Source organism: Littorina saxatilis, linkage group LG4 (genome assembly GCF_037325665.1).
Source record: "Littorina saxatilis isolate snail1 linkage group LG4, US_GU_Lsax_2.0, whole genome shotgun sequence".
Classification (NCBI taxonomy): domain Eukaryota; kingdom Metazoa; phylum Mollusca; class Gastropoda; order Littorinimorpha; family Littorinidae; genus Littorina; species Littorina saxatilis.
The window spans coordinates 49,266,653-49,282,339 of NC_090248.1; the positions used below are offsets into that span (position 1 = coordinate 49,266,653).

Here is a 15,687-nt window from a genome sequence, read left to right on the forward strand (position 1 = left end):
CCTCTTTATTGCTTCCCCACTTCAAAATCAAAAACACCTAAATTTAAACGAACAAACAAATATATATGAAAATGTAATTATCGCAGAATTTAGTTGAGCAAGTGACTAAAGACATTTTGAAAAACTGAAAAGTACAAGAAAAGAGTGAACAAAAAGAAATAATAATCAGAGGGAGGGATATGGAACAGCCAAAACTGAGACAAATACTTTTGTAATTTTTTTACAGTATAAACAAAATGTCCAGACAATTAGCAATATATCTAACATTGACTGACTGTGTGATGATATCTTGTGCTATTGGTCTGTTTCGACAGTAATATCAAAATCTCGACCTCCGGTCTCGATTTTGATATCACGGTCTCAACAGACCATAGCAGAAGATATCATCACACAGTCCGTCAATATTGGGTACTACATTGCAAGCCCCTGGAGCAAATTTTTGGCTCACGTAAGTGTAGCCTATGCGATCGTAACTTTGTCTGTCTGTGCGTGCGTATGTGCGTGCGTGCGTGCGTGTGTATGTCTGTGGTAGAAACTCTAACATTTGAAGACGTCACATTACATTGACAACATTTGAAGACGTCACATTACATTGACGTCACACTATGACGTAAGAGGGTTAGACGTCACGCGAAGGAAGTACTGAAAGTCTCGGTCATTATTATTTTGAGCGGGCCGAGACTGGTTGACAGTCGTGTCCCTGTAAGTAGGCTACATGCAGACAGACAGATCTAGATCTAGTGTCTCGCTTTCTTGCACAGTTTCACCTATGCTCTTTCTGTGTGTGTGTGTGTGTGTCTGTGTGTGTGTGTGTGTGTGTGTGTGTGTGTGTGTGTGTGTGTGTGTGTGTGTGTGTGTGTGTGTGTGTGTGTGTGTGTGTGTGTGTGTGACGGAGTGATTGAGTTTGTGTTACTGTTTGTCGATTTCTTACGTGAGCCTTGATGGCTTCGCCTCTTGTTGATTAGTGCTTTTGTGAACAAGAAACAATTGACAAGTGGCTCTATCCCATCTCCCCCCTTCACCCGTCGCGATATAACCTTCGTGGTTGAAAACGACGTAAAACACCAAATAAAGAAAACACACACACACACACACACACACTGGCACACACACACACACACATACACACCAGTGACACTGACACACTGACCGGCTGACACACACACCGTGCCACACACACACCAGGGCCGGACCCAGGGGGGGGGGGGGGGGGGTTCCAGGGGTTCCGGAACCCCCCCCCCCCCCTGGAAAAAGCATGTACCTTGCTTTGATTGGTTTTTTTTGTTTTTGTTTTTTAAATAAATTTTGTGTGTGTCTCTAACAAATTTTATTCAATGTGAAATCCGATGAGAAAAAGGTACCCCCCCCCCCCCCCCCCCCCCACAATGCTGCTCTTAACCCTCAAAACAAGGCCCAGAATGCACCAGATTGCACAGATTTTTACCGTTTTTCAGAAATTTTCCGGGGGAGCATGCCCCCGGACCCCCCTAGTTCGCGCGCCTGCTTTGCAGGCGCGCGCTTGTGGCTTCGCCACTTCGCTGATTTGCCCCCCCAAAAAAGGAGGAACCCCCCCCTTACAACTCATTTGGTCCGGCCCTGCACACACACACGCGCGCGCGCGCACACACACGTGGTGAAAAACATTTGAGCGTGTGCAGCAAAAATAAGAGCGGTCGGGTTAACCGGCCGAATTCAACACTGTTTCTCTCCCATACCTGATCATCATACAAGGGAGCTTATCAATTGATGTGGGGAAATTGAACTGGACCTCGCTTATCTCCCTCGTCGAAGCATTGATATCAACATTCTTAAAATATATAGTGGGAAGCCTATGTATGTTGTATCAGAGGTGTCAGAGGTCCAAACTAACTAAACATATCCGCGATTCACCCCTTTCCCAAGGATAAAAATCCCATATAATTATATAAAATAAGCACATGTAGGCTACTTACACAAACTAGTTTCATGGACCCATCCTTAGGTACAAGCATTACTGAGACCACACCTCAAGAGACCCTCACTGATATAATCTTATCTGTCTGCTCGTCCTGTCATTCGTGCGACTCTCTGTTTTTCTGTCTTTCTATATATCTGTCTTTCATTTCTTTTTACATTTAGTCAAGTTTTGACTAAATGTTTTAACCCATGATAGAGGGGGAATCGAGACGAGGGTCGTGGTGTATGTGTGTGTGTCACATGTGTGTGTGTGTGTGTGTGTCTGTGTCTGTGTCTGTGTCTGTCTGTCTGTCTGTGTGTGTGTGTGTGTGTAGAGCGATTCAGACCAAACTACTGGACCGATCTTTATGAAATTTGACATGAGAGTTCCTGGGAATGATATCCCCGGACATATTTTTCTTTTTTTTGGATAAATGTCTTTGATGACGTCATATCCGGCTTTTTGTAAAAGTTGAGGCGGCACTGTCACACCCTCATTTTTTAATCAAATTGATTGAAATTTTGGCCAAGCAATCTTCGACGAAGGCCGGACTTCGGTATTGCATTTCAGCTTGGTGGCTTAAAAATTAATTGATCACTTTGGTCATTAAAAATCTGAAAATTGTAAAAAACAAATAAATAAAACGATCCACATTTACGTTCATCTTATTCTTCATCATTTCCTGATTCCGAAAACATATAAATATGTTATATTTGGATTAAAAACAAGCTCTGAAAATTAAAAATATAAAAATTATGATCAAAATTAAATTTTCGAAATCAATTTAAAAACACTTTCATCTTATTTCTTGTCGGTTCCTGATTCTAAAAACATATAGATATGATATGTTTGGATTAAAAACACGCTCAGAAAGTTAAAACGAAGAGAGGTACAGTAAAGCGTGCTATGGGTCACCGCCGGAGAGAGAGAGAGAGAGAGAGAGAGAGAGAGAGAGAGAGAGAGAGAGAGAGAGAGCATTTTGCTTCCCTGAAAGAAAATAAATTCCAGGACCCCCCTAGCACGGACCCCCCTAGCATGTTCGGGCGCTTCGCGCCCTTTATTGGGCGCTTTGCCCCTCAATTCAGGCTCCTGGATCCACCCTTGGTGTGTGTGTGTGTGTGTGTGTGTGTGTTATACAGCCTGCATAACGACCACGTATGGACCTGAGACGCCATGTGTTCATGCATTTTGTCGGCCGGTACGCAGACAAGTTGAGACTGTTTGATATGTTGTTTCCCCCTCTATCTCCCCACTCTTATTTATCTATGATGTGTGTCGACTGCAAAAAACTGTTTGAAATAATTTTGCGAGCAAATAACCTGCAATGAATGTGTGCTTTCTACAATGTTAAAAACAAGAAAAATAAGAAAAATGCTGTCAGAGATTTGGTTTGTGTGTGTGTGTGTGTGTGTGTGTGTGTGTGTGTGTGTGTGTGTGTGTGTGTGTGTGTGTGTGTGTGTGTGTGTGTGTGCTTGCGTGTGTGTGTGTGTGTGTGTTTGAGGGAGAGTGTATTTGTGTATGTGTGTGTGTGAGTGTGTGTGTGTGTGTGTGTGTATGTGTATGTGTTTGTGTGTGTATTTGTGTGTGTGTATGTGTGAGGGGGGTGTTGGTGTGTGTGTGGGTGCGTGTTTGTGAGTGTGTGTGTGTGTGTGTGTGTGTGGGTGCGTGTTTGTGTGTGTGTGTGTGTGTGTGTGTGTGTGTGTGTGTCTGTCTGGGTATGTATGTGTGTATCAATGTATGTGTGTCTATACGTGTGGACAGAGACATGAAGCCTGTGCTGCGACTTCTGTCTTGTGTGTGGCGCACGTTATATGTCAAAGCAGCACCGCCCTGATATGGCCCTTCGTGGTCGGCTGGGCGTTAAGCAAACAAACAAACAAACAAACGTGTGGACAGAAAAGTGTGTATACGAGCATATTGGCTTCTGTGCGTCTGTCTGCTCACCTATGCGTGAAACAGTGTGTCAATCCTTCAACCCAAAATGAGCTCTACTTTCCGATACGCTGCCACAGAAATGAAATCCATATAGATGATAGGACTGAGGGACACTGGCATGTCAGATCTGATAAACTTGAACATCAATAGCCTGTCTATTTCAGTCTGATCTAGTTCAGCCTAGTTTAAGAGGCGGCAGCTTGCCAGAGTGCGAGGGAATGAGAAGGTATAGCGCGCAGCCTCAAACACAGCATAACTACAGGGTGACACAAAAAAAACAGATCCCACCAAAAGTTTAATATTTTCTGAAATAATCAGCCGATTCTTTTATTTTTTCAGGTGAGCCAAGCTGAAATGATGTTCTAACAGCCCACCAAGTTTGAGCTTCAAGATGTCATGGACAACGGAGCATAAGACATTTATAGTCGAGGCCTATTTTCGCCGGCGAACAGATTTGCTCGGGCTGCGCACAACAGACTCTCTGACTGAATCAATATTCCTCGGTGTCCTTGCTGATTTAGGGATAAGTTCAGAGACCATGGGACTGTCAATAACCTCAATAGTAAAAACCCTAACAGGGGATCCCACTCTGGTCGACCTAAATCAGCAAGGACACCGAGGAATATTGATTCAGTCAGAGAGTCTGTTGTGCGCAGCCCGAGCAAATCTGTTCGCCGGCGAAAATAGGCCTCGACTATAAATGTCTTATGCTCCGTTGTCCATGACATCTTGAAGCTCAAACTTGGTGGGCTGTTAGAACATCATTTCAGCTTGGCTCACCTGAAAAAATAAAAGAATCGGCTGATTATTTCAGAAAATATTAAACTTTTGGTGGGATCTGTTTTTTTCGTGTCACCCTGTATTACATGCCAAATAATGAGAAGGTATAGCGCGCAGCCTCAAACACAGCATAACTATTACATGCCAAATAATGAGAAGGGAGTATAGCGCGCAGCCTCAAACACAGCATAACTATAACATGCCAAATAATGAGAAGGTATAGTGCGCAGCCTCAAACACAGCATAACTATTACATGCCAAATAATGAGAAGGTATAGCGCGCAGCCTTAAATACAGCATAACTATTACATGCCAAATAATGAGAAGGTATAGCGCGCAGCCTCAAATACAGCATAACTATTACATGCCAAATAATGAGAAGGTATAGCGCGCAGCCTCAAACACAGCAAAACTATTACATGCCAAATAATGAGAAGGTATAGCGCGTAGCCTCAAATACAGCATAACTATTACATGCCAAATAATGAGAAGGTATAGCGCGCAGCCTCAAACACAGCAAAACTATTACATGCCAAATAATGAGAAGGTATAGCGCGCAGCCTCAAACACAGCATAACTATTACATGCCAAATAATGAGAAGGTATAGCGCGCAGCCTCAAACACAGCAAAACTATTACATGCCAAATAATGAGAAGGTATAGCGCGCAGCCTCAAACACAGCAAAACTATTACATGCCAAATAATGAGAAGGTATAGTGCGCAGCCTCAAACACAGCATAACTATTACATGCCAAATAATGAGAAGGTATAGTGCGCAGCCTCAAACACAGCATAACTATTACATGCCAAATAATGAGAAGGTATAGTGCGCAGCCTCAAACACAGCATAACTATTACATGCCAAATAATGAGAAGGTATAGCGCGCAGCCTCAAACACAGCAAAACTATTACATGCCAAAGAATGAGAAGGTATAGGCGCGAAGCCTCAAACACAGTATAAATATTACTACCAAATGTTTACGGTCTTTGAGCTAGTCCAATAAAACGGGCTTGTATTAGCATAGAAATTGTGCAGATGGTAATTATTGGACAACAAAACTTTATCATGCAAATTATGCGAATGATTTAATATTGGAACATCCACACTTCCGGAGATACACCTTTTCAAACGAACAAGCAAGCAGACAAACAAACAAACAAACAAACAAACAAACAAAACACAAAAACAAACAAACAAACAAACAATGTTTGCAAAGATTACACAACCAGTAGTCCCAATAAGGTTAATACAAATGTACAAATTTCCCTGTATTGATGAGGACAATAAAACTTCTTGTATCTTCTTGTATCTTGTATCTTGTTTCTTGCATTGTTGTGATTGTTATTACAGCTACCATGATTACTATAGCAGTTCGATTTGCATGCAATGAGTGATACAAACAAATCGCAACACAAATCGTGCTGCATTCGTGTGCTGCTTGGAGTCACATAATACTTTTATTCCTTCATTACTGTAAGTGAGTAAGAACTAAATGCACGACGCAAGCACAGTTCTCGGACAAAATGAAGGGCATCTTATTCTCCTCTTTTATTTGCATCAACTTTGTTGTGTTTGTATGCATCAGATATTATGAGGTCCATAATTTAGACCTTTCTACAGAAAGGTTAAAGAAAGATTAAAAGAAAGTTTTTTGTTTTGTTTTAAATTCAGGGGCCAGCGCATTTTTTTCAACGCGAACCTATCTTTCAATTTAGTTCCAATACCAGATATTGAAATAAGTATATGTTTTTCTGTTTTTTTGGCTTCAAGATTTTCCAGGTTTTATTTTGTTTAAGGCAGATAGAGGGGTGAGGGGGATAAGTGGTGCTGGGGATGAGAGTGTTGTTAGTAGGTTATTTGGTAATGGGGAGGGGGGAGAGGGGGGGGGGGGGGATAGACGGACGTGAGTTTTGTTTTGTTTTGAAATTTTCCTGAATTAAACACGTTGGGCAATCTGCAATACCTTACTGTACTTTTGCGTGTACTAAACATTCAATTGTTGAGGGACTGATTCATTGACCTTCATTGAACGGCGGCATAATTAAGTAACATAATTAAGTAACATAATTATTGAGGCCAGATAAAGGAAATACAGCTCTACGATCTTGGTTTTACAGGGCAGTCATTTTCAACGGAAGAGACATCGTTACAGTGTTTCACTGCTTCATTTCCTGCATAACAGTGCGAAGTTGTGGGGTTTTTTTTCTCTCTGCCAGTTCACATTTTTTAGACATCAAATGTACAATGTGTACATGTAGAGCAGGAAGATTATTTTTGCCCGAAAGCACATGTAGATCTGCTATTCTCATATTGAATGTGTCAATAGTAGTCTACGACTGATGAGAAATGACTTATTTTTAATGAAATTTACCCCAGATTCCCATCTCAAGTTGTTGTTATCAGCACCACACCTCCACACGTAATACCATGAATCTCTAAATATATTAATAACATAAGTACTCTCGATTTTTAATCAAAAGTTCAAGAGAGAGAGAGAGAGAGAGAGAGAGAGAGAGAGACGGAGAGAGACGGAGAGAGAGAGAGAGGGAGGGAGAGAGAGAGAGAAAGAGAGGTGGGGGGGGGGGGGGTAGAGAGACAGACAGAGATACTAGTTGAGAGAGAGAGAGAGAGAGAGAGAGAGAGAGAAAGAGAAAGAGAAAGAGAGAGACAGAGAGAGAGACAGAGAGAGACAGAGACAGAGACAGAATCAGAGATCAGAACAGTCGTCACTTTTGACAGCTGAAGTCAGAGTGATTTTCATCAAGCTGTCAAGCCCACTCCCACTTCCCTCGTGCTGGGCCTCTCAGCACGTCAACACACGAAACGCCATTCCACACGTGTGCCGCCAGATTGACATCATGTGGACCCTTCCTAGCCTGCTGCTTCTGCTCGTTTGGGTTGGTATACTGCTTTTTCTTGTTTGAATCATTGTTTTATGCTAAATGTGTGCCTAGTCGTAGAGATTTCCATACTGTTTCCTCGCTTGATTGGGCATATGCACGGTGCCGGATTTCTCGGGTAAAGTACCGGACGTTTTCGGAGCGAACCCTGCTTCATTCGTATTGAATACATTGCATATTCTTAACAGTGGAATGTTGATTTTTACATGTTAGTCAGTTTGAAATGAGCGATGTTTAGATTTTATATGTATCATATTGTTTTTTATTTTTATTTCGTTATTTTGTGCGAGTGTGTTTGTCATTCTTCGCTTTAAGCACGTTTTCTCACTTCCTTTTCCCCATTCAGCTCCTGTGCCCACTACAGCTATAAACTGTTCATATTCCATCAAAAATGTCATGTGCCAAACAAAAGTGGCTGTCGCAAACTTTTCTTCGCAATTGTCATCTGATTTATTCCTGTATGTTACGCAAGAACATCGAATATCTCATATTCAAAAGATCTAAAAAATAAAAAAAAGTCAAAGAAATAAGTTTCAAAAATCCTTATTTTCTCTTTACAGTCTAAGAGCGGTGCTTGTTGTAATGACTGTCTGTTCAAAATCGGTGTTTGTTTAAAAAAAAAAAAGTCTAACCAAGTCTAAAACACAGTAATTGCAATACAGTGGAACCCTTCTTTGAAGACTTCCAAAACGGGTCTCAAAAAAGGAGGGAGTCTTTAAATGGAGGTATGCTTACAGAGGCTGTTAATGTACGGAACATCTGAGAAGAAAGGGTCTTGATATGAAAAGGAGGAAGACTTAAGTTCGGGGGGTCTTAAAAGGGGGTTCCACTGTTTACACATGTATCTGTCACTCAGTGTCAGGGTGAAACAAGACAAATGAAATATCAAACGCTATGTATGCGAAGTTATCAATGGTATTTCCATGCTGATATTTTTTTTTAATTTTCTCGATGAAATACTTGAAATTTCCTGCGCGATCCCTGTTTCACTGCTACTGACTACATTTCTCGGTAAAAAAAAAATACTTGCCATTTCCTGCACGGTCCCTGTTTCACTGCTACTGAATACATTTCTCGGTAAAAATACTTGCCATTTCCTGTACGATCCCTGTTTCACTGCTACTGAATACATTTCTCGGTGAAATACTTGCCATTTCCTGCACGGTCCCTGCTTCACTGCAACTGAATACATCTTCCAACTGCAATTGTTCGGTAAAATACTTGAAATTTCCGTCGCGATCCCTGTTTCATTGCCACTGAGTACATTGTATATTCTATAACTGCTTTCACCTACTGCCTTGCAGGATGCCAGCGTTGACTGCAAGAATGTTGAGGGGATCAATGTTGAGGGGATCAACAGACCGACGAGAACCAAGGTCAACATGACCTTCAGCCAGACGGTGGCCGTCACCAAGGAAGTGGACACAGACGACCGTAAGAACATAATTATTTACCAAGAGATAATCCTTTACCCAGAGATAATCAGTTACCAAAGATACTTATTTACCTAGACATAATTATGTACCCAGAGATACTTATTTAACCATCTATTAGTTTCAAGCTTACACTCCAGTTTATTGTCATGAAACTAAGAAAACATACAGATAGGTGAAGGCATATTGGCAAAAGCAGACTGACTCGCTCACTCACGTATACACACAGACCAAGGACTACTACAAGTGTGTAGTAGTCCTTGACACAGACACACAGACGCGCTTAGATAGGCTACAGACACAGACACACACACAGTAACACACACACACACACACACACACACACACACACACACACACACACACACACCAACACACGCGCAAACAACAAGATTTTAAAGGCGAAATCTTTACGTGGCTGGTAATTCTTTTGATTAGTTTTTGAGAAACAAGGAGTCAAAGAAAACAAATTCAAATGGATGTTTCATAATAGACATTCTGCTTTACAATGTTTTGACAATGTATCTTTTCCAATTTGTGTTACAAGAAAAGCCATAATGTCCAGGTATTCCATGTATTGGTAGTGTGTGTGCAAAGACGGCGATGCCAGGGTATGTAAATCTGGACTCATTGAACTAGGGGCCAACTTCAGGTAAATCATATCATTATCAAGCGTACATTTTTGACCTCTTCGAGGGACTAGACATTTCTAGTTAATGGAAGCTGCAACACTTGATTAATTAAAATCTAGGTATTTGTTCTCTTTGCTTTGATCATCATCGTCGTCGTCGTCGTCATCGTCGTCGTCATCATCATCATCGTCATCATCATCATCATCAGCGGCGTCGTCGTCTGTACCGTCGTCGTCGTCGCTGTTGTTGTTAATCTTTTTGAAAGAAAAGCGGACTGGCGGATGCTTGGCCTGACAAGTCGTGTACTACGCACGTTATTATTCTTTCCATCTTCATTTCTTTTATTTCGCTATTTTTTTGTTAGAATGATCGCATGTGAACAATAACAATGAAAAAATTGGTAATTTTTCCTTCAGTTGCCGGCATAAAGAAGATTCCACCACAAAACATAGTCCAGCCTCCTGGATTCAACAATGGACCAAATCAGATGCCTCGTAAGTCATCAAAGAAGGAGGTAGACGGGTTGGAGTTTGGGTGGGTCGGGGGGGGGGGGGGGGATGCCAACGGGTAGGGGGATGGGTCATGCGTTGTTTTTATGTTACCAATTTGGCTGATTTTGTTTCTTCTGTTAAATCTGTACCCATCGTTATTTCTACAATGTTGTGGAAGAAGACTACCTTTTCAGCATAGAGTTACAGAAGTTTCTCCGGCTTTTAGTATTATGCACGCATTTGCAGATTAGTTGCGTTGCTTATTTGACTAGAAGCTTAGTTCTTTTTACATTTAGTCAAGTTTTGACTAAATGTTTTAACGTAGAGGGGGGAATCGAGACGAGGGTCGTGGTGTATGTGCGTGCGTGTGTGTGTGTGTGTGTGTCTGTCTGTGTGTGTGTGTAGAGCGATTCAGACTAAACTACTGGACCGATCTTTATGAAATTTTCTCTGTTTTGATTACCTTCTGATACTGCCAACATTCTCCATTGAACTCTCATACTACAGTTTTGTTTCAATGCTACACCCAATCAGAGATATATAAGGCACACTCAAAAATCTGTTTCCGATCACAAGGCCAAGGGACGGTAGGCCGGTTACTTTTTTTTCTTCTTCTTCTTTTTGATTGACATTTCTTTTTCATATCAGCTAGTCAGGCGCACGAAGCGGCTTTTTTATTGGCGGGAAATCGTGCGAGCTGGGTTTCGTGGCCGATGTCAGTCGGAGAAGACTTAACTTTTCATATAATGTCTGCATAATGGAGTTTTTTTTCATCTGTAATACAAACAAAACAAAAAAAAAGTCCAAATACATTTCTAGGGTCGTGAGGAAAAAGGGTTCAGTCGGGGAATCCGAAACATTAAACTTTTTTCCTCGGCCTAATAATCATCTTCCTTTGACTTTACAGCGGGACTAGGACTACCTCAACTGGACGCACCAATGCCGCTGATTCCCAACGATGGAACCGCAGGTAGGTATATAGTAAGATACATAGAGAATACTACATGGCTTGCAGTGTCCTATAAGATTTACACGATTTTTTAAAATTTTATTTGTAAATCTGAAATGACACTATAAGCCGTGTTCTTTTGATTATTTGAAAAAGCAACGAGTGTAAATATGATATAACACAACAAGCCATGTAGTATTCTGTTTAGATGAGATGACGTGAGATGAGGTGAGATGAGATGAGATGAGATGAGATAAGACAGAGAGAGTGAAGCTACATGATCTAAGGATACGATAATTTGACATTCTGAAGCGCTGGTCAGGAGAGAAATTGACTCACTCATTGATTTTGTTGTTGTTTTTGATTGATGAACCAGGGCAATGACCAACATTTGCTGATTCTGGGCTCAGGTGCACAAAACGAAAATAGGTGCCACCCAACTGGCTGGGAGCAACCCACGGAGTCTGATTGTTGGAAATCCCAACAAGTTTCAATTTCAACCAATCCGACCCAGATTGGTGGCACCAAGTTTTTCTTCGTGCACCTCGACCCATGGGCCTATACACACACTACATGCGTACATGAACATTGCAGTTGTGCTACCTGACCTCGCTACACTGGAACCGCCGCAGTTCTCTGGGGGAACACCACCTTCGTTCATACCTGGCCCAACCATGCCGCCAATGCCCCCCATGCCTACCGGAATCGATATCGACGGTCAGTGTGTGTGTGTATGTGTGTGTGTGTGTGTATGTGTGTGTGTGTGTGTGTGTGTGTGTGTGTTCGTGTGTGTGTGTGTGTGTATGTGTGTGTGTGTGTGTGTGTATGTGTGTGTGTGTGTGTGCTTGTAGGTGCTTGTGTATGACTGTCAGAGTCCAAGTTCATCTGTGATTGTCGGTGTAAGGCTCTTTGTGTGCCTATTAGTCTGAAAGTGTGGCAGATTAATGCATGCATGCATGCATACCAGCTTATGCGTTAGCATATGCGTCCACGAATAATAAGAATAAGAATAAGAATAAGAATAAGAATACTTTATTATCTCATAGAGAAATTCAGGCGTGGTACATAACAATAATACAAACATCAGTGTATATGTGCTGTACATGGTTGTTCGCAGGAATGATAAAAGGCTAAGACTTTTCCTTTGCTGTCCCTCTATTGTTAATTGTATGGTTTTTCTTTCATTTTTTGTCTTCTCCCTAAAATTATGAAGAATATGTAACAGATCTAGATTTGTTTTCTCTTTCAGAGCTGGAAGGAGTAGGCGGGGGTAAGTGAAATTCTGTGTGCGCGCGCGCGCGCGCGTGTGTGTGTACGGTGTGCGCGTGTGCGTGCGTGCGTGCGTGCGTGCGTTTGTGTAGAGATAAGTAAGCTAAACGTTACTTTGAGAGGAAGAGAGAGAGGGGAGAGAGAGAGAGAGAGGGAGGGAGAAAGAGAGAGAAAGAGAGAGAGAGAGAGAGAGAGAGAGAGAGAGAGAGAGAGAGAGAGAGAGAGAGAGAGAGAGAGAGAGAGAGAGAGAGAGAGAGAGAGAGAGAGAGAGAGAGAGAGAGAGAGACAGAGAGAGAGAGAGAGAGAGAGAGAGACGCTTGACGCTTTGAAAGTTTAATGTCTTTCGCTAATGAAAGCCTTTTCGACAATGGGTAATGCACACATTTGCAAATGAACATACTTACATAAAGTATTGAAAATGAACGTATTTACACGAAATATTTACAGACTTTCTCAAGCATGGTATCCATGCCAGGTATGTATTACTGCACAGTTCCTTTCGAAGGCAATTCATTTATTCTTTTTGTCCTTTTTTTTAAATTTTGATAATGCATCTCTGATTTACCCGCTGCATATGTCTCGCAGAGTTAGCCCATGTAGATAGTTAATGCTTTGGTGAAAGTCAAAAGTGACACCCGTGCATCCTCGATTTCTTCGTAATAATGTCTGTTTTGCACAGGTCGCCTGGTGTGAATGTTCCTGATAACAGTCTTTTCCTTATCCAGCAGGTACCTCTCATCCTGCTTGAAAAACCAGTGAATGATGGCATGATTCCCAAGGTCTTTCCCTACTAGTGCACAGTCCAAAATCAAAACAATGTCGTCAGACTCAAGGAGGAGGTGCTTCTTGCCATGTCGCGAGTCTAATACTACTTTACGGAAAGAATTGTTTCTGTCGGAGTCCTTCAGCCTACGTTGTAGTGACCTGTCTGTGACGCTGGCAACAGTTTCTTTAATGTTGTTCAGGTCATAACCTGAATGTTCAGCCAAGGAAAGAAACTTTTCGTCTTCACTTTCCTCACTCTGCTCCGAACACACCGTGTCACACTCAATGCTGTGGGCTGTTTCACCGATGTCAGTGTATTCAGGCTCAGGAATGTTTGGTAATCTTGAACTTTAGCGTGTTAAATTCATAGTTCAGAATTCATAGGCATTTAAGTCTCCAAATTTGTAGAACCTGCACTTGTAATCATAACAAATCATTTTAGATCCCTTTGAAGTTACGGAATGAACTCCGATGAACTGTACGAATGCATTTTGTTTACATGGGTCAAAGAAGGAATTATCCGTATGATCGGACAAGGGAGACAACTCTTTCGTGTAAATGATGTCCCATGGTTGACAACGTACGCCATTTTCGGTGCATTTTCGTCGATTGAACAACCAAATTAATTAATTATGCTTAAGTTTGAAGCTCAATCCGTCAATTAATTTCACTACAAATGTTCTTTGTCTTGCTTACATGGACTTGTATCAAAAATAAGTAAAGAATGTCACTGGATTCTGAGCTATGAATTTAACACGCTAAAGTTCAAGATTACCTGGTGTCCTTGCTCCCATTGTCGCGCACGCTTTTCCCGTGCACTTCAAGTTGGAGACGAGGGTGTGTCCAGTGTGTCGCTCTGAGGTGTTACACTTTCTAGTTCGTGTAGGCCTATTTGTACCACAGGCGGAAGGTATCGTCCACTGGACTGCTACTATCACAGAAAGACTACAAGGTACGTCACTCACCTTCGAGTCTTCTGTGTGCTTTGCCGTCGCTTCCTGGGGAAAAATATTGTTCAAGACGGTTTGCCTCTTCCTACAGTCTGTGTAAGGTCAAATAAATACAGTTGAATGATTGTTTGAACTGTATGTACCTTTAATTTTCAGCTTCCATCCGTTGCAGGTTGTTTTTAACCATCATTTGGACGAATCTTCGTTTGCGAGCCGCGAATATCCACTTTGCGTCAAATCATGCATCCGCACCGAATATGCATACCAGCGCTCATTGGTTAATAACAGGATATTCGATGATTATTTTCCCGTGAGTAGTTTCCCTTTGCTGCACAATATTTACATATGTTTTAGACCAATGAGCGCTGAAAACTAAAGGTGCATATAGTTCAAACAATAAACTGTATTTATTTGACCTTACACAGACTGTAGGAAGAGGCAAACCGTCTTGAACAATATTTTTCCCCAGGAAGCGACTCAAAGCACACAGAAGACTCGAAGGTGAGTGACGTACCTTGTAGTCTTTCTGTGATAGTAGTAGTCCAGTGGACGATACCTTCCGCCTGTGGTTGAAGACAGTCGGATAACGATGGTCGTGTTTTCCCTTTCAGCGATGCATTTCCAAGACGTCAGTCGGTTTTCTGCCAGTAGGACACCAAAAAGGTTTTCCAAAGCTGTTGGGAATCCAACAACTGGAGACATGCTGGAGTTAGAGCTGAATAACTGTCAAAAATGCGAGAGCTTTCCAAATGCTTCCTGTCAGCAGCAAGTCTCGCGAGATTTCGATAGAGAGAGAAAGAGAGAGAGAAAGGTGGAGAAATACAAACAGACAGACAGACAGATAAACAGACAGACAGACAGGCAGGCAGCTAGGCATGCAGGAAGGCAGAGAAAGTGAGACGGACAGACGAAGACAGACAATGCGACACAGGGAAATACAGGGAGAGCTATGAAAGACTTGGGAACATCATTCAACAGGGTAAAATGCCTGGACAATATCATTGAACTATCTTGGACACCTATAAGTGCCTGTGTGTTTCTTCCTACAGGTCAACTAGGTGATCGCTGTCCAGTTGAGATGAAAGATGAAAGTAAGTCTTCTATTGATTTCGCCGGTCCGTCTGTTTTTGCTACACACCGCGAACGATCCCGAACAGACAGACAGACAGACATCCAGACATTCACACACACACACACACACACACACACACACACACACATACACACACACACACATATACACATACACACACACTCTCACACACACATACACACATATAGACATACACACACACACATATACACACACCCGTCGCGATATAACCTTCGTAGTTGAAAACGACGTTAAACACCAAATAAAGAAAGAAAAAAAGAAATATACACACACACACACACACACACACACACACACACACACACACGAACACACTGTCTGACTTTCACTCTCTACATCCCCTCTCCCTTCGCATCATCTCCAACCCCCCCACCCCCCCCCCCCCCCTCTCTCATTCTATCGCTCTCCCTCTTTCCCTCTCTGGCTCTCACTCTCTGCCAGCTGTTGCCCTTTCTGTTAAAATGTTGGGAACACCATTTTCAGGGGCTGCACTCGCACTAAGAAATCGGGTGAGGTTCAAGATTGGTTTT

At 42.1% G+C, this 15,687-nt stretch overlaps 1 protein-coding gene across 1 annotated transcript; it reads left to right on the plus strand.

Annotated features, from left to right (window-relative positions):
• Positions 1 to 7,418: 7,418 nt before the first annotated feature.
• On the plus strand, positions 7,419 to 15,134 carry LOC138963591 (uncharacterized; the record flags this gene model as incomplete). Its single annotated transcript, XM_070335442.1, is given in 7 exon segments — positions 7,419 to 7,551; positions 8,859 to 8,988; positions 10,036 to 10,113; positions 11,018 to 11,080; positions 11,654 to 11,776; positions 12,309 to 12,329; positions 15,093 to 15,134. Coding segments are annotated over 7 exon segments (496 nt in total), but the record flags the coding sequence as incomplete, so codon positions are not given.
• Between the last annotated feature and the right edge of the window lie 553 nt (positions 15,135 to 15,687).